The sequence below is a fragment of the Cimex lectularius genome, unplaced genomic scaffold (genome assembly GCF_000648675.2).
Source record: "Cimex lectularius strain Harlan isolate CLEC.00 unplaced genomic scaffold, Clec_2.1 scaffold91, whole genome shotgun sequence".
In the NCBI taxonomy this organism is placed as follows: domain Eukaryota; kingdom Metazoa; phylum Arthropoda; class Insecta; order Hemiptera; family Cimicidae; genus Cimex; species Cimex lectularius.
The window spans coordinates 625,978-650,645 of record NW_019394227.1 but is presented as its reverse complement, the minus strand read 5'-3'; the positions used below and the strand labels follow the sequence as shown (position 1 = coordinate 650,645).

The following is a 24,668-nucleotide window of genomic DNA, read 5'->3' as shown; positions in this document are numbered from 1 at the left end:
TAATTTTTTAAGGATTATAAAAAGGTCGGTGTAGCAATTGGACCACATTCAAAATTTTTGACGGCAGGAGATAATACATAACCAGCTGGGTGGATTGGGCGTAAGCATCACAACTTGTCATAGACTATAAAGAAATTCCCAAAATTGTCTGTAAAATTTTGTTTCTGATGACTCATCTGCGACACCTGGACATACTTGGAATATCTTGTGGGAGTGAGAAATAAAATGCATATAATCAAAATAAAGAAACAAGAGTTTTTATTGAATTACAAACTAGCAACAATAGAAGGAGGATATTAATGTAAGCTAGCTTGGAAGTGAATCTTAAGAATAAGAGTCATAGACATTTAGATATTGTACTTTTCCTTTGCTAATTATGTTATTTTTTAAAATAAGACAGTTATTGTCTTACAAAAGTGCCCCTAAATGCTTGATAGGAATTAAGATACACAGACAGTTTTGTGTGCACTCCAGTGCTGTACCTGACATTTTCTAGAGCAGTACCAAACCTTTTTACACTTGGAACACCTTTTAAACGCCCTGTTGAAACAAAAGATACAGCTTTGCAAATTATCATTGATTTCTTCTATGGTGTCTAGTGATGCAGCAAAAGATTTGGCGATGGCCTGCTTGTCATTTGGAGATCCATAGAAAAGTAGTTTTGACCTTTTTGATGCTATTTGATCCCATTGATCTTCGTATTTTAAAGAAAGCTCATCCTTGTAACTCGTTGTAACTTCGACTATTAAAGGATTATGGACATTCTCCCCTTTGCTCGGTGAGATTAAAAGTGTGTTAAGCCAATTTTTAAGGTCTTCCAGTGGACTCAGTTGGTCTATTACTCTATCATGAAGGAGTTTTATGAGTTTGGACAATTGTTCTTTTCTGAATGTGCTGTAATAGTAAACAGTGTCACATGTTGGGTTTATAAGAAGCTGCCTTAAAAGCAACCAAACTTGGCACTCGGTTTTACTAAGCACAGGATCCTCAGAAAGCCATTCTTTCCATTCATTGTCATTATGCTTGTAAAATTTCCCATCGACATGGTTTGACCATGTGTTCATGTCGAGAAGATGTGTGATTAAAATAGGAACATCGTGTGTTGTGTAGATACGCGACGCTGCACTGAGTGGTAGCTTGTCAAAATTTTCACAGATGTATCTTACAACAGAAATGCACTGGGAACCTATATTGAAGTCAATTAAGTCCTTTTGCTCTTTCAGTTCTTCGATTGCGTCCATTTTTCTCATTCGTATATCATCAGTAGTTAAATTTTTACTTTTGACGCAGAGTAATTTTGATATTTTTGAAACAGCATAATCTATGAGATCATCACTGGAATCGCTGATGTAGTTAAATGCTTCTGAATGGAAAAGTAGACTCTGGAGTATTCCTAAAATAATTACTTCACCATAAAGCACGATGTAAGTCGGAAAAGGGCTTTCTGGTTGCGGTGTCAATGTCACCAAAGCAGGAAAAACTTTCTCCTTCCATAAGCTCAAAGTTACCACATCTTTGATCAATGGTTCCACTTTGTTATACAAAGTGAATGCTTTAAAAACCCTCTCAGTACCAGAGGACGATGACGCTTCAATGCTTGCAACTTGATAAATTTTAAAAATCTCTTGCGATCTTTTGAACCAGTGTTTTTTCCCAATATCTTCCAATTTGATAGTTTCAAATTTTTCCACGATTAGCTCCAATTCTGCAGTTGTAAGGAGTGATTCAGACATTATGGCTGGATAAATGACTAAACTTGTACTATTAAATCAAAACAACTGTCGTTCCTATGGAGATCAAGCACCATATCTTAATTGACAAAGCTGACAAATCACCTGAACCAAAAATCACATGCATTGTTTACTACTAACATGAAAATGCCAATTTTCCTTTAAATCTATTTAAACAGATATTGCAAAAATAATTCAGAATTAGGGACAATTTGATTTGTTTATACTTTAGGAATTTTTATTAAGATTAATAAATGGCCGTTGGGATAAAATGTAAGAAAAAAAAACATTGTTCATAAAAAGTATCATAGAAGCATTACAAAGAAATTAAGTTCTTCTTAAAGTAAGATTTTTGCCCTTTATTGAGTTATACATGGATTTTTCCAATATTTTTACCTAATGCATAATATGATTCAAATCTACAAGTAAATTTTCTTATGATCATAATTTCCCAAACATTGTTTTTATAAATTCCTTGGAGCTCATACATTTACATTTGTATAAATCCATAAAATGTCAACACATCAAAATAGTAAATGGAATAAGCTTCTGGCATCATCAGTAGGGACCTAAAACCGTAAAAATCAATTTAAAAAAAAACTGCCATGAAAGTAAAGCCACAACTTCTCTTTTAGTAAGCTCAGTTTATCTTTTAACATTTTTGCATATAATATCCAAAAAGGCTGACATCCTAGCTGAGTGAAAAAGTTCACTCTAAGGATGAAAACCTAGTTTATCATGAATTCCTTTTCCAAAACTTTGTCAAGGATTGTAGTAACAAATATTTTCTTCTAAGTCAGTGTCTTTATTCTGAATGTGAAGTAGCTTCTCCTAAAGAAATTTTTAAAAAAAATTTAAAAATCTAAAAATAAAAACTGGTGACAATTACCTTAATTCATTATTCATAAATCACATGTTATTACTTGTCCGGTTTTCTTCTTCTTGAGAAATAGGTAAAGTTGTTCTGATTTCAAAGGCTAAGTTAAATTATTTATAAAGAAAACTCCTCCTTATCCTTTAAAAAGCTCCTGTGAAAGTAATTCTGAGAAGAATATGAACGTTTTTAAATGTAAATAACATTAGAATGCTGTAAACATAAGTATGGTTTTAGATTTACGCTTTCAACTATCATACAGCTGGCCAGAGTCACAGATAGGATTTTTCATAATTTTATATGAACAAATATTCGGGACTAGTAAAAAAAGTACCATAAGGGTCAGGGGTAAGGGTGAAGAAGAGTGAGCAGGACTGAGTTCGGTTGATGGGGATGTGGAAATTTATTAGTTGAAGTAACTCAGAATAGTGCCTCAATTGTAGTACATCGAGATTCAAGTGAAATTAAGCTTAGATGCTGCACCAGGATCAATGGGAACATCATAATAGGATAAGCCCATTTTGTTGCAGCCTGTCCACCCAAGGAATTGTGCTGAATTTGTTCTAGTAATATACATGATTTCTCACAAGTTCTGAGGTCAAATAAGCCTTGAAAAGGCAGGGGAAAAGGGGTCTCGAAATATTGACAATAAAAAGTGAAACAAAGGGGTTGTGAAGTTCAATAAATACCACGTCACATGAATTCAACAACAGCCAAAATAAAAGGAGGAAGAGTTTCTTCTTACAAATACAATGTATTTGTAACAATAACAATTTATCAACAATTGAACAATTTATCAAATTCATGAATACCATATATTATTGTAGGAATACTGTATACTATATTCAAATAATTCAACATTTTAATATTCATGTACTTTGTTCATAATTAGCTTCAAATAAAATTCTCTCTCTCTCTCTCTCTCTCTCTCTCTCCCTCTCTATCTCTCTTTCTCTCTCTCTCTCTCTCTCTCTCTCTCTCTCTCTCTCTCTCTCTCTCTCTCTCTCTGTGTGTGTGTGTGTGTGTGTGTGTGTGTGTGTGTGTGTGTGCATGCACGAGAGACTNGTGTGTGTGTGTGTGTGTGTGTGTGTGTGTGTGTGTGCATGCACGAAGTAGATAGAGAGGGAGAGAGAGAGAGAGAGAGAGAGAGAGAGAGAGAAAGAGAGATAGAGAGGGAGAGAGAGAGAGAGAGAAGAGAAAATAGTATGTAAAAAGAGATAGAGGAGAAGAGAAATTGATGGTCAATTTGCCATTTTCCATGGTTGGTTTTTGTGTATCTGGTTCCAGTATAAATCTTTTTTTAATATTTCTAGAAAAACACTACTTTATTATCAAATCTTCTTTAGAATGAAATAAGCCATAGTTTAAATGCTATTCTTAAGTAAATTGTGAACTTGACATAATAACAAATTACTGGATGATAAGTTTAAAAATTAACAGTTTTTTGAAAACTAAACTAATAAAATTATATCCGATATATTTTTACCTTGACCCACTCTATTCCACAGATGGAGACAACAAAAAAACACACTTTTTATAAAAAATCTTTATTTTTTAAAACAATATCGATTTCCGGGTGCTAACCGCTCCCTCTCTTAAACTGTTTTGAATACCCAGTTTCATGAAACAGTGATTTATCAATCTTAGAAAATAAAGAAGAAACTGAAGGAATTAATTAAGTGGGAACACAAACTACCCAAAAGAAGGTTAATTTTAAACGAGATATTGATGTCAATCACAGTAAATTTAATAAAACATCCAATTTGATTTAAAGTTAGTGAAAACATACAGATGACAGATCGATATCGTTTTTATTCTTTTTATTAGTTTCTATACAAAATGGGAAAGGAAGAATAGGAAAGTCTTGAGATTTTTTGGACACTTCACCACCAGAAATGCCAAACAAAAGGTTCACATCCTTTAAAAAAAAATTAAATTAAAAAAAACCTGGGCAATATGTCATAAATTAAAATTTTTACATACCTCTCAAAATAATTTAAAATGATTTTAATATAAATTTTCAGATCATGATTCGACGTTCGCTCCTGGAATAATTGTGATACAGTTTTGCCAAACTTGACTGTGTTGCAGGTTTAGTATGTCTGAGCGCCGGTTTCGTAAACGGATAACAAACATCTCTGGCCCGTCTATTCCCGCTTTTTCGAAAAAATTACTTTTCTTCTTACTACTTCTTTCTTTTTACTATGAGAATTTCTTTACAATCAATCAAACACATTAAAATCACAATTTCATAGAACGATCCTCAGAATTGTAACTCCTTCATTTACGTGCCATTATAATCTATTTTAGAGTCCATTTATGAAAAATAAGAAATTTCAAATATTTTTTCTGAGCATTTCATCTTTACAACTTCTCCATCTCTGATGAAGAGCTTGAACCAAGCAGATCATCAGTAGATGACGATCAAGTACTTTACTGCCAGTCTTCATTGGACGAGCAAAAATTGCTACCTAAACAATAAAATTTTATAAACAGCGATTAACAATCAATTTTTAAAAATCCATTAAAATTAAAAGAAGTATACTTATTGAGATTGTGTCTTTACCCAATCACCCTTGTTGATCCTATTTAACTCGATCGATTAAAATATTATTTATTTTAATGATTATGATCAGAGACAGCCGATTTTTTAAATTTAACCATTTCTTTGAAAGCATCAGAAAACAATTGTTCTGGTGTTATTTAAAATTAATTTTTTGTATCATCATGTATATTAGTAGGACAGGGACATGCTTCTAATTTTGGGATAGTGATATGTCAGCCAATACCAGCCAAGAAATTTACATTGTTTTCTATCTGTGACTTTGAAATAACTTTTGTGACAAAATATAACGTATAAATGTTGGACATGGCATGAAAGAATTTAGATCCGTGTGTAGAAAAATTATAAAATTGTTATTACAATTAATTACCTGTTTTTAACTTAACGGACAGTAAAAATCAACCAAGTTTTTCAAGTAAATAAGTTTAACTTTTGTTGTATAGTTGTAAATATAAACCATTGCCAATGTAAACAAAAGAAAAAACCTTATAAATATAATGTATTATTCAATTTACCAAATTCATGAATATCATATATTTCTGTAGGTATACTGTTGGATATTCATTATTTCTGAAAAATTTTCAATACGTACAACTATCTTCAAATTAAAAAAAACAACATGTCAAAATAATTCAACATTTTAATATTTATGGACTTTGTTTGTAATTAGCTTTGTGCAATATTCTGTGACAAAATTGTCAACAAAAAAAATATGTTAAGCTTGGTTTTTGTAAACAAAATCCAAAAAATTGAATCTTTTCTCAATGGGAAAACAAATAGATCGTGATGAACTGGAATAATGCTTATGTGAATTTTTTTAAACGCCATCAATTTTTATTGTAAATTGAAATCTCTTACAGTTTAATTTAACAAAAATTGGAGGGTGGTAGAAAGGAAGTGAGAGGGAGAGAGAGAAGATAGAGAAACTTGACTTACCTTTTTATTTATTTATACTATATGTATATTTTTCTCCTTTCTTATATAATGATCACAGTGTTTTATTGAGTTACATTACAATTACATAAATTTATAAACCTACACATTACACCAGTATAACTAAACCACATCATATTTTTATTAAATATTAAGTTTTACATATATATTTTTCATATAATTACATATGTATTTTTGTACAAAATTTTACATACAATTTACTAAAAAAAATTATTATTTTGTAATTTTAAAGTGTCCCTAAAATTCAATAACACAACAAATAATACAATACAATAATAACAAATAAATAAATAGGTAAATAAATAATTTGTACATTTGCAGTGCATCATATCTGTCATTACTCTCCAACACGTATTTATATATTCAGTAGGAATTTATTTACTAAATAGTCCATAATTTTTCTTCAATGCTGTATACATTATATATTTAAATTTGTATTTGAATTATTAAAATTATCCGATTAATGACATTTGAAAAATGGCAAAAAGGAGGGAAAACTCAAAAGGTGGGGTTGAGATAGGAAGTTGATGTCCGAGTGGATCGAGGTCACGATAGCTCAAGTGGTAGAGCAGCGGCGTATCTAGCCGAAGATCATGGGTTTGAAACCCGCTCGTGCCATTAACATTTTTTCATCTCAACTAAAAACCTTAATTAATTATAATGTATAACAATGATCAATTTTGCTGTTGATCTATTTCTACTTTTTCATTATTTTTACAATGATTTATGTATGTACAATTCAAGTAATAACTTGTAAAAATACCTAAAATACATATAAACTCTTAATAATTTGATTTTCTTTACTATTGACAATTCAAATTATTTTTGAGTCCCTTGAGTTTCGAATTATCAAGTGTCGACTGTAGTTATTGTACTGTGGGGAACCTGATTAAAGAACAGTATTCTAATAGAGAATGACCAAACGAAGTGTACAGGAGGGTAGAAGTGGAGGGATTAAAATTTTTGGAGTATGAAGAATATGTTTGCTCTATTGGCTAGTAGGTTGATATGGTGATTAAAGGAGAGATTGGTCGATGTGTATACCAAGATCTTTGATAATTATTACTTTACTTAATAAGTTATTATATATGGAGAAAGGTAAGGATAGGGTATATTTTAGTCTACAGCATATTGCCATAGCACTGATAAAAATGGAAGGCATCTTGCCTCACCACGCATTGCACTACACAGCTGGACCATTTTGGTCCTCCGGGCCGGATAAATATTCAGCATTAGATAAACTTGTTACTAGTTTCTAACGATTGTACAGTGGAAACCTTTCCCTGTTTTCTTGTCTTACATTGCTCGAGGATGGAGGAAATGCATTTTAGAATAATCATAACCATGAAAAGGTGACCTCTATATTAAATTAGTTATTAAAAAATAAAACGTCTTTTTAAAAACGCGATTATCGAAGTCACACATTTTACATTAATGTTTTATAAAACTAAAAAATGTAAATAAGTAAAATTGTACAATATTATATCTAAATTGAATTTTGTTTGTAATCCTTTGACTTTAAACTAAGTGAACTTGAATGAAGTTAGAAATATAAGTTTTTTTTAAATTCAGCCTATGCTTTTATATATTTTGATTTTGAAGTTTTCAATTTTTGAATGGGGCAAACGTAAGAAAACGTTTTGACTAGATTTTTGTGTCATCATTGATGTGACGACGTGGCACGTCATCGCTGAACGGGACACTCGTGAGCTCGCCCTTACTGCACTTTTTTTAGCCTTTTCACACCGAATTTGACGCCCCTGTTGAAAACTCCTAAAAAAAAGGGGGTACTTAATTGTTCTTTATCGACGAAGAATTCAAGGTAAGCTTGCTAATTTCGTTACTCACGTGTCGGAAAGTAGCCCAGGAAAATTTTTCCAAGCAGTGAAAATTCTAATTATTTCCTTAATATTGTACATAAAATAGGGTTGAACATCCCTCGTAAAATTGATTTTCCGTTCAAACTAAAACATGGCGGGAAATTTTTCCTATATCTGAACTTTTGCAAATAAATACTAAAAATTAAGAATTATTACATTTTTATGGTTATTACTATCACCAAACAAACATTCATTAGGACAATGAATTCAAATTTCTTCAACAAAATTACAACAACAAAAATTAGAAAATTTTATAATCTTTAATATTTAATTTCAAAAAGTATACAATTTTTTTCCATTAAATACATTTATTTTCTCAAGAGGGAGCTCTTTAGTTTTAATTGGGGTAAATTATAATGAAATTCCTTTGAATACTTTCTTTTTTAATAATTTTACTCACTTCATTCATTGTATGACCAAACAAATTGGCCCTGGAATGATGTTCAAGTGCAATTTTTATCTTGGTGTATCTTATCTTTTCTCTGCCCTTGAAATGTATCATTCCTCTCCTTCATTTACAAAAAAAAAAAAAAAATAAACAATACTTAATCTTATGCTCTAGCACTGACATTTGTGATAATTAATAATATATTTTACAACAGTGAATTACAAAATTACACAGATTAGATTTATTTGCACTTATGTCCAACATCCTAATTTTTTTTATTTTCAGATGACTTTACCTAAAACGTATATTAAAGGCTTTCACAATGATGATGCAATTAAGAATATGACTTATAAAAAGTTAGGAGAGACTGATATGTGTGTATCTAAACTAAGTTTGGGAGGAACAGTGTTTGGTGGAGTTTATGGGTAAGAAATGTGTGGTGATTAGTGACCGTTAATCGATAATTATTCAGAAATCATGAGATGCGGTCTGGTGTGATGTAGGTTTCAGAAAAACATTTTCTTTATCGTGCCAACGTTTCGATCTTTATTGAGATCGAAACATTGGCACGATAAAGAAAATGTTTTTCTGAAACCTACATCACACCAGACCGCATCTCACGATTTCTGAATAATTTATGGGTAAGATTTATTATTTACAAACCTCTGGATCAAGGTGTGGTCTTACCGATCAGTTCCAACATTGCAAGGACTGACACAGTCACGCGAGAAATGTCCCAGTCCTTGGCAATGTCGTAACTGAGTCGGTCTTCAAGAAAATTTGAGATTGCCTGTAAATAACTTAAATACGTCAATCTGTAGACATATTTAAGGTTGTTTTGCCACGATGACCTAAAAATAGGTTGAAAGCTTAGCAGTAACAACTAAATTTGCTTTCGTATTCAAGACCAAACTTCAATCCAGAGTGTTCGTAAGTGAAAAAGTGATCGATACTTATAATACTGAAAAAATATTTATTATATAATGTTATGTACTTGTCTTATTAAATGCAAGTTGCACAGGAAACTGGGATTGCATTAGGGTGCTGTTAAACATTGGGGACAACTACAAAATTACCCTTGTCTGGGTATCAGGGCAGAGGGGCAATTAAGAGATTGATAAATTGGTCAAGGAAACCTATTGGCCCTGAACCCTTTTGTTGCATACCAAATTTCCAAAAATGTGGATCTATTAGACAATGCGTTAACAATAAGTTCTCCATTCAATGAGAATGTAGCCAAAACAAAGGCAAGGGAAAAAGTTCATCAACTGACCATTGCAGAAATATAGGTAGGCTAGAATAATAGAAGAACTGCTAACTGGACACTGCAGACTCCAAAGGCATATGTATAGGCTCAGAGTGGCAGAAACAACTTGTGCAGATATTGCCAGGAAGAAGAAGAGAACAAGTCCTATGTTTGTACGAAGCCTTATGCAGGCTGAGATTCCTTTCCTGGTAGAGGAAAAACTTGGGCTTGAAGGATACTCATGGGACTCCTTGTTAAAAAGTAAAAAGCATTAAACTTAATGACGAGCTGTAGACAAAAATGGAGATCATAATAGACCAATACTGGTCGCAGTGAGCAGGCTGACTCCTCTAACCTTAATGTTAACAGAAAACCCCTTTTTACATCTCTAAGATTCATTTTTATATATTGATACCAAAGCGACCTTTGTTTAAAAATCTTAGGGCTTCTCGTCAATATTTTACAACAATTACCCATATAAGAACGAATCACGGTATGTTGGGTGTTTATGAGCATAGAATAGGACTTAGGGAAACCCCTAATTGCGCCACGTGTGATTGTCTGGAAAATTTAAGCCACATAGTGATGGAATGCCCAGAATACGATGAAAACCAACGTAAGTTCATTGAGGGAATTCAGTCTCTGGAGGGACTAACAAGGCCGTTTTGTCTGGAGTCCCTTGTTTCCACAGGCAGGGATGACATATTCGATCTGATTTATTGCTTCTCAAAGGAATGCAAAAAAAAAAGGTCGAGCATGGCGGTGGGTTGGGGCCTCGGCTTCCTAGACGCTTGCTTTGCTTGCCAGTCATGCTCATTATATATATAATTTAATCGACTATTGGCTTTCATTGCATAAGGATTGCAGATTTCCTAATAAGTTTGATCAAATTTTTTAATATTTTATTGTGTACCAATATTGGTAAATCTTGCTTATTGATAATTTATTTAAATGATTTCAGGGAATTTGATGACAAAGAAGCAAGAGAAACAATAGAAGAGTCTATTAAGAATGGTATAAATTATATTGATACAGCTCCGTATTATGGTGAAGGGCGGTCAGAAGCCTTTTTAGGAAAAGTAAATATTTTCTCATTATAAACCTTCCAAAATGTGAATTTTATTTGAAAATAAGTTAAAAGGTGTTAAAAGATATTCCAAGAGAAGCATACTATATATCGACAAAAGTAGGACGTTATACTTCAAAGTATGAAACGATGTTTGATTATTCCAAAGAGACGATAATTTCCCGATTTGAAGACAGCCTTGAACGCTTGTGCTTGAAGTACGTCGACTTTGCTATTGTAAGTTTTCAATAAGAAGATATTTATGAGTGAGTTAAATTTATAAATAATGTTAAAGGTACATGATGTCGAGTTTGGGGATATGCATCAACTGCTTAATGAATCAATTCCTGCAGTGCAAGCGCTTGTTGCAAAAGGAAAAGTCAGATATACAGCGATTTCCGCTTATCCGGTTTCCACTCTTTGGGATGTAGTTCAAAAAAGTAAAATCAAGATTGACATAGTTCTTTCTTACAGCAGAGAGACTCTGTTTGATTCAACTCTGTCAAAATATGCCGACAAGTTTAAAGTACGTATATCACCATTTCTGGTAATTTTTTAATATGTACTTTTACTTCTCAGAGCAAAGGCGTAGGAATTGTGAATGCATCTCCGACAGGTTTAAGACTGCTTAGCAACTGTGGGCCTGAGGCTTGGCATCCTGCAAGCAAAGAGATCAAAAATCTCTGCGCACAAGCTGCAGCTTACTGCAAAGTATTTACCACCGATGAAGTTTTTTTGAAGTTATTTCCAATAAATTATTTATGCCAAGGAAAATGGGGTTGAGCTTGGAACACTTGCGGTCTACCACGCACTGAAAAATGACAATTATGATACATGTCTTGTTGGATTCAACACCAGGGCAATCATGAACTTCAATCTAAACTTACTTGTCAAAGGACTATCACCAGAGGAACAGAAAGTTTTGGATCATTTGAAAGATAAGTACGTACTTTCTTATTTGGAATGTTGGAATTTGAAGTGAATAGATTTTTTTTCAAATTTTTTTCTTTTTTAATACATTTGGAATATACATTTTATGAATAATGAAAAAAAGTAAATATTCCACTATAAGCCAGTTCCCGTCTTAGCTGTCACAACTTGTTAAAATAAGTTAAAAATACGGATGGAGAAAATAAATGCACCCCCTTAAATTTTAATGTATTTACATTTATTCATATTTTACATACAAAAAATAGGTTTGGTTGTAAAAATAAGACATTTAAAAAGAAAATGTTTATTACCTAATTATAAACAAGCAATTATTGAGTAAAGAACAAAAAACAGAAAATTCAAAAACAAATAAAAATGTTTAAAAATACATTTTGGTCCACTTTAATATCGAGAATTCCACCTCTGGCACAAATCACATCTGTTAAACACCTTTTCATTCCTTGGAAAATATTTCTGATAAAATCCTGAGGAATTTTTTTCATGAAGAATTGGCATTTCTAATTCTTCTAGGGTTTCACCATCATACTCGTCACTTAAGTTGGAGCCAGATATGATCGGGTTCAAAAATGGACTAAGAATTGTCCACTCAATACCAACCTCATTCAGGTAGTCATCCACCTTGCAATTGGCAAGGATCTCTCACCGATGTGGGGGGCAACCAGCACTACATGTTTTTTGATTATGTGTGAAGTTAGAGATCTTCCTCGCACAACAAACAATTCGGTGTGGGTATCCAAGGAAATGCCCACCCAAAAGATCAATGACCCTCCATAGAATGCGACCTGAGGAACCATACAGGGGCATACCTATCTCCTGACCATATCCATATGAAATTATGACCATCTGAAGATTTGAGGCCAACTCTCACCCCATTGGTAAGAGAAGTCATCCCCAATCTTCCAATGTCCAATCCACATGTTCCCACAATGCTGCAGTTTCGTAGAGGCTGATGTCGGATGAACCTGTCACCTCATCTGTAGACCCTAGGTCGACCCTGACCTGGTCTTCTAGTCTGAAGCCCTGTTTCTCTGAAGTGCTGAAGAAAAAGAAAATTGTAATGATTTACACTCAGTCTTCTGGCAAATTCGTGCTGGCTGTATCCTTCCTCTAATAATGTTACCCTGACACTGTCCTACTCCTCAAATGACCCTGACTGGAGCATTGAAAAAGGTTTAAGAATATGTGAAATGAAATCAGCAAAGGAAAAAGTTTTACTGGAAGCTATTTTTAGCTTCATATAATACTACTTTTTATGCAAACGGGATTAATCAGTACAAAAGTAAATAAACAAAACGTCATTTACTGTTTATTTTGACTATGATAGTTCCTAATTACCTGTAACTAATGTAGAAAGTTAATGGTTTTAATTTTAAAGTAAATAAATCAAGTGGTGTGTTAAATTTGTCCATCAGTGTAGTTGTAAAGAATTTCAAATATATGTTAGAAATAAGGTTGAAAATTTGACGGGTCACCCACACAGTAGTAGAGACATTTTCCACAAAATCATAGAAACGCGACAGACAAAGAGTCTGTCCATTAAATAACAAAAGTGGAGGAATTATCTAGTGTGGGAAGGTTGTCGTAGACACAGTTCATGTAGCTCTGGAACACCATAAATTTTGGGTCATATCAGCCCCAGGTGGGCATTGTATAAAGTGCATTGACATGGGACTGCTCAATGGAAACTCCTGAGAATTACAAATTATTATACACGTGGCCAGTCCTTGTATAAGGAAGTTGTCCTCTGGCTCAACAGTTTTTGGTTTTCCCTTCCTCCCCTACCCTGGCTGGAAAATCAGCATAAAAGGGGTTGATTTGAAAAACAGTCAGTCAAGTCGAGAATTCAGTCAATCCGAGAAATCAGTAAAGAGCCGTCAAGTAACTACACTGTCGAGAAAGACACAGCCAGCAAGAGCCTAGCCATTGTGACAAGTCGAAAAGAGTCGACTGTTGAGGCTACAGGAAGTTGTGGGAATTAGATCCTGGAAGTTGCTGACAGATTTGGAAGCTGGTGTTGGCGACCATCAAGTAAGTCATCTTGAGAATAGGCTTATCCCCAGAGTTGTGGCTGTCTTGCTTTGGTTTGACTTTCTGTTTGTTTAGTACAGTATTAAAATGGGCCAATGTAACAATAAATATGAATACAATCTCTGGTTTATTATATTTTTGGACCTTACACACAAAAGTGTGCTGAATGTTCTCGTGTCGCTTAGCAGTAAGAGTTTATAGAGCGTCAACGCTCGCCTACATCACCATGCAGGATAAGTTAAAAAATATTATTTTTTAAGTGGTAAACAATTTTGAAGTTAATCGAGTTTTTATAAATTTGTTTTGAAACGAACTACAATTTGTTAAGAAGACACTCAAAATAACGTGATTATAATTATATTTCTGTATTTGCCAACTACACGAAACTACAAATTTTATTCCACTTTGCTTTTTATTGTATACTGTTTACGAGCAATAATTTTCTTATAAAGTTGACATTGTTCTAATGTTAATAAAATTATACCTTTTTTTAATAGGTTTTTCAAAAATAAAAGCATGCACTGGGAAGGAATGGAACTTTTGATGATTAAAAACTATTTAAATTCATTTAAAACGTCACCTTAGTTGATTATTTTCCATATTTTGGAAGTAACAATAAGCCAAGATACTGAAATATGTTTGTAAATGATTTTATTATTATATTAAAGCTACATTATTGTAATTTGATTGTTGTCATTTTTATTTTCAACTTTTATATTTAATCTTACCTCCTTCCATAAAATAGTCTATTTTTAAAAATATTTTGTCATATTAACCATTTTTTTTCTTTTATTAAAAGTTACTCCTATGTCACTCTAAAACAGTTTTACACAATGAAAATATTTACTAAGTGTTTATTATTTAATGATTTTCCATGATTCACACTGCTGCAGTATTCTCAGTTGAATGCATTTTGAGAGTAAATAAAATTACTTATTTTAAAAAAAAGGACTTTCATTGTTAATAATTGGATATTTGTTATGGACCATATAAATTAAATTGATAAAAAATATTTATGCAGACTAACAGATAATATATTTTTTTTTACATGAGTTTACTTTTAGATTATATAAGTTTAAGAGCATTTAATTTTTTTTATTACAGTAAATATAAAATACTATTTTCAATTTCACATTATAAATATATCACTATATAAATTTTTTTGGTTATTAAGAGTTTCTCCATTTTTATAAGAATACATAATATAAATAATAAAAAAGATACATTCTATACATACATACATGTTTGAAATATAAAAACATTATTATACAAATTTGTTTTTCAAATTTTAATTGTCCTTTTTTGGTTCAGGCACAGTGAAATCCCCTCCTTCATTGAGTTCCATAACACAACACCTCGGGAACCAACCACGGACCCGTTTGCCACTTGGGTCGTCCGCCGCTTTTTCTCCAAACAACCAATACCTGCCAAAATATGTTTTTAGTCAAAGTTTACTAACTAAACTACAGACCACTCACCTTCGCCATCTCGTGACGCTGATAATTTCAGAAGGTTTCAGGGCAATACGAGGCTCGTCGGAGAGAGGAGGATGGGTGCACACCCTCCAACCGTGCACTACAGGAAACCAATATCCGCTGTATGCCCTCTCCACAATGTACGGCCTTGTTCGCAGTCGCTTTTCATGCTTCTGCTCTTTTTGTTCTATCTATATTACATACAAACTTAAAATTATATTTCTGCGTAATTATAAGTACAGATAATACAGACAGTCAGTGTGTACTGATTGCACCCTTCAACGACTGGCCATGTAATTCCATCGCCTACAGTTTCCATATTTATGTTAAAAACCTGCAGCAAATTTTGCTTCCAACCCAAATCATAAGGGTAAATAAATTCGGGGTCATCTGGCAGTCTTCTTGAAACCGCTTTTGAATATATCCAGTCTTCTATTCCAGTTCTATTGTTCAAAATTGCTCTTATCTATCAAAGAAGAAAATTATTAGATTTTCTTTAATAAAATTACGATTATTGAATCATACTTGGAAGAAAAACAGCGCTCCAACAGATAATGCAACACCTATTGAAAGCCCAACTGCAAAAATTGTAAGTGCTTGGCTCATAAATGAAAGTTGAACTTGATTGTAAGGAGAATGATATGCGTACCAAGCCTGCAACAGCAAATGTTAATTAAGAAAATTTGTATAATGCTATTTAAATTATTTAAAGTTTTACCCGATAAAAAGCTCTATACAGAGCGACACTTATCACACAGGCTGCTTGAACACAACCAGAAGAACTGAAGAAAAGAAACATGGTGAAGTTGGTGTGGTTGCCATGCCCGACACAGTTGTTAATCCATGGGCAATGATGATCCATTTTCATCACACATCTACCGCCTACAGCAATGTCATTAATCAGTCCATGTGTGAATTTCTTAGAAATCTGATTTTTACACAATTAATGGGAAATGAGAATGAAAGACATTATAAATGATTTTTTTAAAAATATATCTCACTTACACTGGATATAAGACAAACAACAAAGCAGAAGTTGATAATAAATTAAATAAAAAAACAAGTAGGTCTTAATTGATCTTTTTAATTATTTCGGTTAATTATACTTTTTATCTAAAGTCTTGGTTAAGATGAAAAATTTAGTCATGAGCGGGATTCAAACCCACGAACTTCAGCTCAATACGCCGCTGCTCTGACTACTTGTCACAATAGTTCAAGTGGTTAGAGCAGCAGCGTATTGAACCGAAGGACGTGGGTTTGAATCCAGCTCGTAACTAATTTTTTTCTCTCAAGCAAGACTTTAGATAAAAAGTATTAATTAATACAAACAGGAATATTTTGTCAATTGGATCAGTGATTATGATTTTCAAGAATATTTATGATTGCAAATCACCAGTTCTGATTAGAGTGAGGAGTTTGCTAGTTTTTATTTAAAGTTTTTTAATATACACTGGCTCACATAAAAAAAACTTACATTTTCTACAGTGGTGAGACCGAGGTGCTTTGTACCCCTGGCATGAGGTACAAAATTGTAGATAAACCTCATCCTTCTCATTTTCCTGCAAATCAAAAGAAAATGTACTTTGTAGCTGATATTTTAGTCTTTTTGTCTAAGCCAATCACCTTAAATGGAATAGACTCTATTCATTATTTAACAATTTTTTTATTTTGTGTGGTGATTAGTGGCGGTTAATCGATATTTATTTAGAAATCGTGAGATGCGGTCTGGTGTGATGTAGGTTTCAGAAAAACATTTTCTTTATCGTGCCAACGTTTCGATCTTTATTGAGATCATCTTCAGGGCCTGGGATTTACAAACATTGTTTACACACAACAATTACAATTTGGATGTGGAAAAGTGAATTTATACAATGCAAAATATATTTTTTATACATTCAATCAAAGTATTTCTACTCACTCAAAGTGTTTTTTCTTCTTTGTAATTGTGCCATTCTTGTGTGTTGTGTCGAGAGTGCCAGTGAGATTTTGCTATTTTGTGTTTATATATTCACTGGCACTCTCGAACGACACGCAAGAATGGCACACACTTTGAGTGAGTAGAAATACTTTGATTGAATATATAAAAAATATATTTTGCATTGTACAAATTCACTTTTCCACATCCTAAATGTATTTGTTAAATGTAAACAATGTTTTAAAATCCCAGGCCCTGAAGATGATCTCAATAAAGATCGAAACATTGGTACGATAAAGAAAATGTTTTTCTGAAACCTACATCACACCAGACCGCATCTCACGATTTCTAACTAAATTTTTTTATTGACAAATGCAACAACATGCAGGATTTGGTCACTACCAATAATTTTAGTCTGCCTACAATTGTATTGAGCAGACTATTTTTCGTACCTTGCAAGGAATACAACATTCCAGATTATCTTTTGTGGATAGATGGAAAGGTACTGGGAAAAGGACAAACATTATTTTTAAAACGTTTACCGATGCAAAACAATTTTAATGATATGCACCCAACTGACAAAAAATTTAAATTGTACGAAAGACAACCAGGTGTGTATGCCTAGAAAACAATGCAGGAGTCTAAACATCAAACACTATGATGAAGATATAGGCAAGTAAAATGCTCATGTACAACACAAATGAGAAGGCTCACTTCCTATGGGTGCCTGCCCTTAAAAAATTAAACAAAGGCATGGGAAAAACGTTGTTGAAGAGGTGAAATGCTCGCTGTTCATAATAAACGAAAGATGAAAAAAAAACTATTAGAGTTTTGCAGAACAGACTGGAGAAACTGGTGATTTTTGTTTGGGAAATTAAACTTTTAATTTAGTGTTTTGGTCCAATATTATTTTTAATTTATTCAATACCTTCAAGGAATGTTTTCTTTTAATTTAAATCCTTTGTTTTGTGGTTTAATATTTTTTCACAGTTTCAACAATGTTTATGTAGTTTTTATTTTGTTTTTCATTTTATTTCTTTGTAAAAAGTTTCAGAGCTTTTTCAGAACTTCTGTCACACAGCTACATCTGCTGCATCATTTTTTTTACTTGGGTTGGTTGGTTAAGAAAAAGAAGAAAAATAGCTATATTTTGGGACTGGTGTCCCCTAAAAAAAAAAATAAAAAAAAAAATATACCAATAAGGCAGGACAGAAGAAAAAATTACGAGAATATTAAACAAAAATAACAAATGTTAATGTGAGGTCTCTGCTTGGAGGGAGAGGAGGTGATTATACAGGTGGGATTTAAAGGAGGAAAAGGAGGCAGCATGATGAATAGGAAGGGGAAGGGAGTTCCAGAGTTTAGGGGCTTGGATCAGAAAGGATCTTTCGAAGGTGTGGGTTGTATGTTGCGGAAGGATAAGGTCGATTGGGGATGAGCGGGTCTTACAAGTGAGATGTGAGGAGTTGAATTGGAGGGATTGGATGATGTAAGGAGTGTGGTTGGACTGGAAAAGAAAGCAACCGAGGAAATACTGTGCACAGAAGGAGGGGAATAGCCAGGAAAGTTGGGAATACAACCCCGACACCCGGGATCCCGTGGGGTGCCGTACACAAATCTTACGCAACCATTCATAATACGCTTCAATCGCGTGTATTCCCCCTCCGAGAGACCACTGTATGACACACAGCTGTAATCGAGGAAGGAAAGTATAAAGGAAGATACAATGAGTTTGCGGGTGGAGAAAGGTAAGAGAAGCCAGGACCGACGAAACAGGCTGAGGGAGGCAATGGAATGGCGGGAAATTTGGGAAATATGAGAATGCCAGGAAAGGTTTTGGTCAAAGACTACTCCTAGGTTTTTAACCGAAGAGCAGAAGGGGATGGGATGGTTATTTAGCATGAGAGGTGGGATGCTAGGGAGGGAATTGAGTTGCCTGGACCCGATAATTATGGCGGTGGATTTGGATGGATTGAGGACTAGGGAATTTTTATGGGCCCATTCGTTGATGGAGTTTAGGTCTTTTTGGATCTTGAGAATGGCTAGACATATTTCAGCATTTTTTTCATCTTGTCAGACCCAATGCTGAAGATGGCAAAATACAGTAACTTTGAAAACACAGACCAACACAGCTAGGACCAAAATATTGAATAAATTACAAGTTCATCACCCCTCAGACCGCAAAAATAAATCTCACAACATACAGTAAACATCAATCATGCTTATATGTATTCACAAATCTTAATTATTCTAATTGTCAGATGAATATTTACCGGCTTCCAGTTCAAAGGTAAGTATCCAGGTCCTTCGCACATAGCACATAAGAAATTGTACAGAGTGAGACCGCTGAAGGAAAGGAATATTATCATGTTGAAAAAGCCGGCAAGGGATTGCATCGGAGGTAATATCTCAATGCTACAAATTATCATCGTGTAAGATACAATTTTTATGATGCCTGCAACAAAAATTTCTTAGTTAAGAATATATCAGACCAACTTTGTTTTAAATTTGGGATGTGTCTTATGAAAATAATTTTTAAAATTGTACAGTGAATTTTCAACTTATCATTTATACCATATTAATAATTTTTATACCATAATCTGGTAAAATGTTATCAACAAAGTTTGAAAGTTGTCATCTTTACAAATATTCAAACGTCACATAACCAAGCATTTTTTCACAAAGCTAAACACGATTTTTTAAAAATTAATTCCTGCCATAAAGGATAGCTTACCCTTCTACTCATTGGGTACTGCAGAACACACATTTTTAATTATAAAATAAATAAATGTTCGAGGATTATGTTTACAGATAATTAGGGTCATGGGTTTGATTCCATCGCCCCTGGAATTTTCTTTCACACTCCCTTAAAAATATTGTATATCCATACTGCATGGAATATGGCTAATATGTAAATGTGTTAGGATATGAAAAAAAGAAAAAGGACTTTGTTGGGATTCAAAACCAGAACTGATAGTGTGGTGACTAACATTTGTAAAATCTGTATAAGGGAATATCCAAAAACTTTGATAAAACTAATAATAATATCATGCAGTATTTGTTCTGAAGTTAACACAAAAAAGGCTTCTCTTGATACAAAATATTTCCAAAAATATTTAATGGATTGGATGAAAAAAATCTATCTGTTGACCAAAAAATGTACATTGATCGAACAACCATGTTTAACTTACAGTACTGTTAAGTAAAACCTTTGAAAAGTAATATTCAAAAAGTATAATGATTATGAATAAATGAATGAATGAAGAAAGAACTTTATTTTCCGAAAGAAAATACATTTAACATAATAAATAAAAAATTATTAATACAGCGTAAAACCATCTGCTGAAAGTGGTGGGAATTCACTTGAAAACAAGGATGTACAAACAAAAAATCAAAATCAAAATAACATAAATAAAACAAAAATAAACATACGAGAAAATGAAATCTTTGTGAATACAATATATAGAACTAAAATTAAAATAAATTAATAATAAAATTGTTCCACAAGCTCTCTGTGGTACCCATTTTTTCAATGAGATAGGCACTTGAAATTCTATTAGTACTGAAAAAGGTAATTCCAGAACTCAGCAAGGATGGAACACTCAGCCAGAAAATGAAAAAGGTCTTTCTTTGCGGAGGAGCTGCACAGTGAACAGTGATCAACAGAATTAATAATTTCTCATTTGGGAGACATTAAGGTAAATCACCTAGGCATCTAAGCTTGATGAACCATTTATTACAAGCAGACATAATTAGACTTTTATTGTATTTAAGAAAGCTTTTGAATGGTCAAGTTCTTTGTATAGACGAAATCTAGTGGTTCTACTAGCCAATTTGGAACAGCCTTTGAAATGTAACTAATGAATCTTTCAACTGGGAGTATTGAAAACCATTTTCAGTAATAAAAAAAATCCAGATTACAATCATGGACAAGTGAATTGAACTTTTTGAACCAGGACAAGGTTGCACTACACTTTGACTACAGCATGTTTAGGAAGTCTATGCTCAGGTAACGAGTGGGTCCTGCCTAAATAGGATAGTGAAGCTTTAGGTTCTGTTTTTGTTTCCGAGTAGAGCATGTAGTTCGAAATAAAAGCCTGGAGGTGAAATAATTTTCTAATATAGAAATACTGAAAGGATTCGACTAAATCAAATGTTAGAAGCGTAGCACACCATCTCATCCTCCAATACCTAAAACTTTGAATTGGATGGAATAGAGGGTTGAAAGCAGCAGGCTGGACCAAACTGGATTAATCACAAATTTTTAAGATTAGCAGACAGAGATAGTTTTGGCCTGAAGACGAACCCCACGCACTTATACTCCTTCTCAACTTCAAATCGTTTGCCTTGGAAGAACCAGTGATCCTTATCCAGCCTCCTCTATGAAAAAAATCCTCATTGTTTTATTAATTTAAATTGACATAAAGGTTCCATTGAGAGCAATATTTTTCCAATGTGATAAAGTTCCAATGTTACTCTGTAAGGCAACAGAACTAGCCAAGATGACTAATTCATCAGCATAAGAAGACTTTTAATCAGATTAAAGCATTATAATTAACATTAAATTTATTTAGTCCACTCTGTAAACTATCTGCAAAATATATGTTAACAATAAACTCACAAAGTCTGTATTAAGTTCAAGTTATAGACTCAATTCTGCACATACGAGCAGTGCCTATGATTTCTGGCAACCCTTAAAAGTCATCTATTCTGATTTGTTGGCAGTTTGGGTTTTTGGACTTTTCTGTACCACTGCTGAAGTTATGTTTAAGGGATATCAACAAGGCCAGGCTGGGCGTTAGTGGTCACAATGATTAACCATTGACACAGCTTTCATCGCTAAGAAAAAGCAGTTCTACATTCGAATCGATATACTTACAAATTAATTAAGTTTTTTCTATAGGGTTTTGGTTGAAATGAAAAAGTTAGTGTCATGAAAAAGGATTCGAACCCTTGACCTTCAGCTCAATACGCCGCTGCTCTAACCACTTGAGCTATAGTGACACTATCACTTTTTTGTTTCAACTAAAACCTTACATAAAAAGGTTAATTAATTTAAAGAAGTAATTTGATCAATCAGACTAAATATAATAGATATTTGAATTTTTTTATTTTTAACACTGGCATCCTGGGTGTTGACATGACCTCTGCTGCTGCAGACCAAGGTCATTTCAGGCCCTAATACCCGCAGTTTTAACCTAAACACACCCATTCTTTCTTATTTACACGCATTTCATTGAAATAATGTAATGATGTACAAGATATAATTATGATTCTATTATTTCACTTTTATTTTGAAACCCCCCCCCCCAAAGAAATATTTGAAATTTATCCTGCATGTTAATTTACCATCATTGAGTTTAGCTGGAGTTGTTCAAGAACGGGGCTATTTTATTTTATAAGTTTGACGTTTAATGTTCGTAAATGTAAAGGTACAAGAAGCATCGAAGTAGTAGATGGCCGAGGGATGTCGAATACATCATCCTCGTGGCATACATTTACATAATAATCTTGAAAAATTGGATTTTAAAAACTTTATAAGCTTTTCCAACTTAAAGAAGTTTTTATAATCCAGATTCTCATCTATATCCAACAAAAAGAAAAGCGAGAAATATTAGAAAACCTTTATGTATTGCTATGTAATATATAATAAGCATGGTTTAGTATAAAACAATGTCCAACAATATTGTAATCATATATTTATGATATTCGACCACCTGTCAGATTGATTTGTCTTTTCAGAAAATAAAATTATGCTACTTTTCTTTCATAGTTTTAACAAATAAATAATAAAACTATGTAAGTTTATAAATGTAATAAATTTTTTCACTTTCTTCTTCTCAACTGGTACGTATATGTATCTTGACAAGTCTGTTCTCCACGAGACGATTCAAATTGCATAAAATTTTACAAATTAACGGAATTTATTTGCCCCTTCGACTTACCCAGAGCTATTAGGGGGCCCCAGTGGCAAAGCCTTTTAAAAGGGCGGAAACACATCTCGGGAGATGGTCTCACTTAGTGGCAAAATCTCTACCCACTTTGTACAATTGCAGAACAAAACAAAGCAATCCTAACAACATACATTGCTGTTCCCTTGTTAGTTGTTACTTTGTGACCAGTGTGTCAGGAAGGTAGCACCTTTGCTCACTTACAAGTAACAACTAACTCTGTACCCTACCACACATCAATATTAAAAACCACAAATATTCATAATTATTGAAAATTCAATAGTTAATTAAACTTTAATATAATTATTTTGTAATGTTACAAACGTATGTTTTGACTACAAGCATTAAAAACACTCAAAAGAAAAGCTCCCTCCAAATCCCCACCTTACCCACTATGCCTCACTTATTTCAAAATTCAAATATTTTTATTTATTTATTTTAAAGGTACAAATAGGGCTTTATACCCCCATGACATATTAGAAATAAATTAATTTTTGTAAACATAATAAAATAATAATAATAATACAGCAATAATAATAATAAAGTATTCAAAACAATAATGACAATATATTTTTAAATATTAATTATTATTCGGAAATCGTAGGATGCGGTCTGGCGTGATATAGGTTTCAATGACAACGTTTCAATCTTTATTGAGATCATCTTCAGGGCCTGGGATTTACAAACATTGTTTAAATTTAGCAAATGTAGGATGTGGAAAAAAGTGAATTTATACAATGCAAAAAAAAAAAAAAAAATTATATTCAATCAAAGTATTTCTACTCACTCAAAGTATTTGTTTTCTGCGTACTGAGTGAGTAGAAATACTTCGATTGAATATAAAAAATATTTTTTTGCATTGTATAAATTCACTTTTTTCCACATCCTACATGTATTTATTAAATTTAAACAATGTTTGTAAAATCCCAGGCCCTGAAGATGATCTCAATAAAGATCAAAACGTTGGCACGATAAAGAAAATGTTTTTCCGAAACCTACATCACACCAGACCGCATCGCACGATTTCCGAATAATCATCGACTAATCACCACATATATTAATTATTTATAATTGAATGATGAAACCACATTATGGAAGAAAAGCAGAAAGAGAAAAAAAAGAAAATGGGAAAAAGAAAAGGAAGAGGGAAAAAGGAGATGATTCATGTTGTTTTTAAAAGCTCAGAAGCCATGGACCTGTGAAACAAGCCAGCAATTCTGAATAATAATGCTAAAAGTTTAGAAGAGGCTGAAGGACATTTATTTGATTAATTTTAAATATATATATTCAATTCTAAGTTTATAAGTGTTTAGAATGTTAAGGTTGCTGAAGTCAGGATGAAATATGATCCCATGGTTTAAAATCATAACAGTATCTAATGCAGGAATGATAAGCAATGTGAAGGCAATGAGAAGATTGAGAGTCTAAGGAAAGTGAAACAAATACTACTAAAGTAAGAAAATAAAGGAATTATTAGTAGGGATTTAATAAGGAGAACTCTAAGTTTTCTGTGGAGTGAAAAGTTTAGCCGTTGAAGTGAATGGAGGCTTGAGTAGATCTTTTTAATAATAGATGGTAAGATAAATAACGCTGAGATTTTTAACTTTAGGACAAAAATGAATATGGGAGTCATAGAAATGATGAACG

At 32.9% G+C, this 24,668-nt stretch overlaps 3 protein-coding genes across 4 annotated transcripts; 1 reads left to right on the top strand and 2 right to left on the bottom strand.

Moving 5' to 3' along the window:
• Positions 1-241: 241 nt before the first annotated feature.
• Positions 242-1,792, bottom strand: LOC106674316 (zinc finger MYND domain-containing protein 10). The gene has a single exon (XM_014406959.2). The coding sequence runs from the start codon at positions 1,731-1,733 to the stop codon at positions 441-443; it is 1,293 nt and encodes a 430-aa protein (XP_014262445.1). The 5' UTR covers positions 1,734-1,792; the 3' UTR covers positions 242-440.
• A 6,030-nt stretch (positions 1,793-7,822) lies between these two features.
• On the top strand, positions 7,823-14,362 carry LOC106674209 (L-galactose dehydrogenase-like). Its single transcript, XM_014406812.2, has 8 exons — positions 7,823-7,943; positions 8,675-8,814; positions 10,597-10,714; positions 10,777-10,938; positions 10,997-11,227; positions 11,281-11,412; positions 11,471-11,643; positions 14,178-14,362. Exons 2-8 carry the CDS (start codon positions 8,675-8,677, stop codon positions 14,263-14,265), a joined length of 1,044 nt encoding a protein of 347 aa, XP_014262298.1. The 5' UTR covers positions 7,823-7,943; the 3' UTR covers positions 14,266-14,362.
• Positions 14,363-14,748: 386 nt separating this feature from the next.
• LOC106674208 (palmitoyltransferase ZDHHC6) lies at positions 14,749-23,220 on the bottom strand. Of its 2 annotated transcripts, none has more exons than XM_014406810.2 (8): positions 23,016-23,220; positions 19,344-19,525; positions 16,630-16,714; positions 15,874-16,037; positions 15,681-15,809; positions 15,409-15,621; positions 15,159-15,346; positions 14,749-15,104 (listed from the first exon to the last, which is right to left on the bottom strand). In XM_014406810.2, exons 1-8 carry the CDS (start codon positions 23,068-23,070, stop codon positions 14,969-14,971), a joined length of 1,152 nt encoding a protein of 383 aa, XP_014262296.1. In that variant the 5' UTR covers positions 23,071-23,220; the 3' UTR covers positions 14,749-14,968. The 2 variants fall into 2 exon arrangements, with proteins under 2 accessions (XP_014262296.1, XP_014262297.1); XM_014406811.2 differs by having other exon boundaries at positions 23,156-23,193.
• Between the last annotated feature and the right edge of the window lie 1,448 nt (positions 23,221-24,668).

Coding starts and splice junctions, on each gene's coding strand:
- LOC106674316 (XM_014406959.2), bottom strand. CDS start 1,733: ATGTCTGAATCACTCCTTACAACTGCAGAATTGGAGCTAATCGTGGAA.
- LOC106674209 (XM_014406812.2), top strand. CDS start 8,675: ATGACTTTACCTAAAACGTATATTAAAGGCTTTCACAATGATGATGCA. Junction 8,815..10,596: donor GTGTTTGGTGGAGTTTATGG/GTAAGAAATGTG, acceptor AAATGATTTCAG/GGAATTTGATGACAAAGAAG. Junction 11,644..14,177: donor TTGGATCATTTGAAAGATAA/GTACGTACTTTC, acceptor TTTTTTTAATAG/GTTTTTCAAAAATAAAAGCA.
- LOC106674208 (XM_014406810.2), bottom strand. CDS start 23,070: ATGTGTTTCCGCCCTTTTAAAAGGCTTTGCCACTGGGGCCCCCTAATA. Junction 16,715..19,343: donor TACCTTTGAACTGGAAGCCG/GTAAATATTCAT, acceptor TTTGATTTGCAG/GAAAATGAGAAGGATGAGGT. Junction 15,105..15,158: donor AGCGTCACGAGATGGCGAAG/GTGAGTGGTCTG, acceptor ATATTTTGGCAG/GTATTGGTTGTTTGGAGAAA.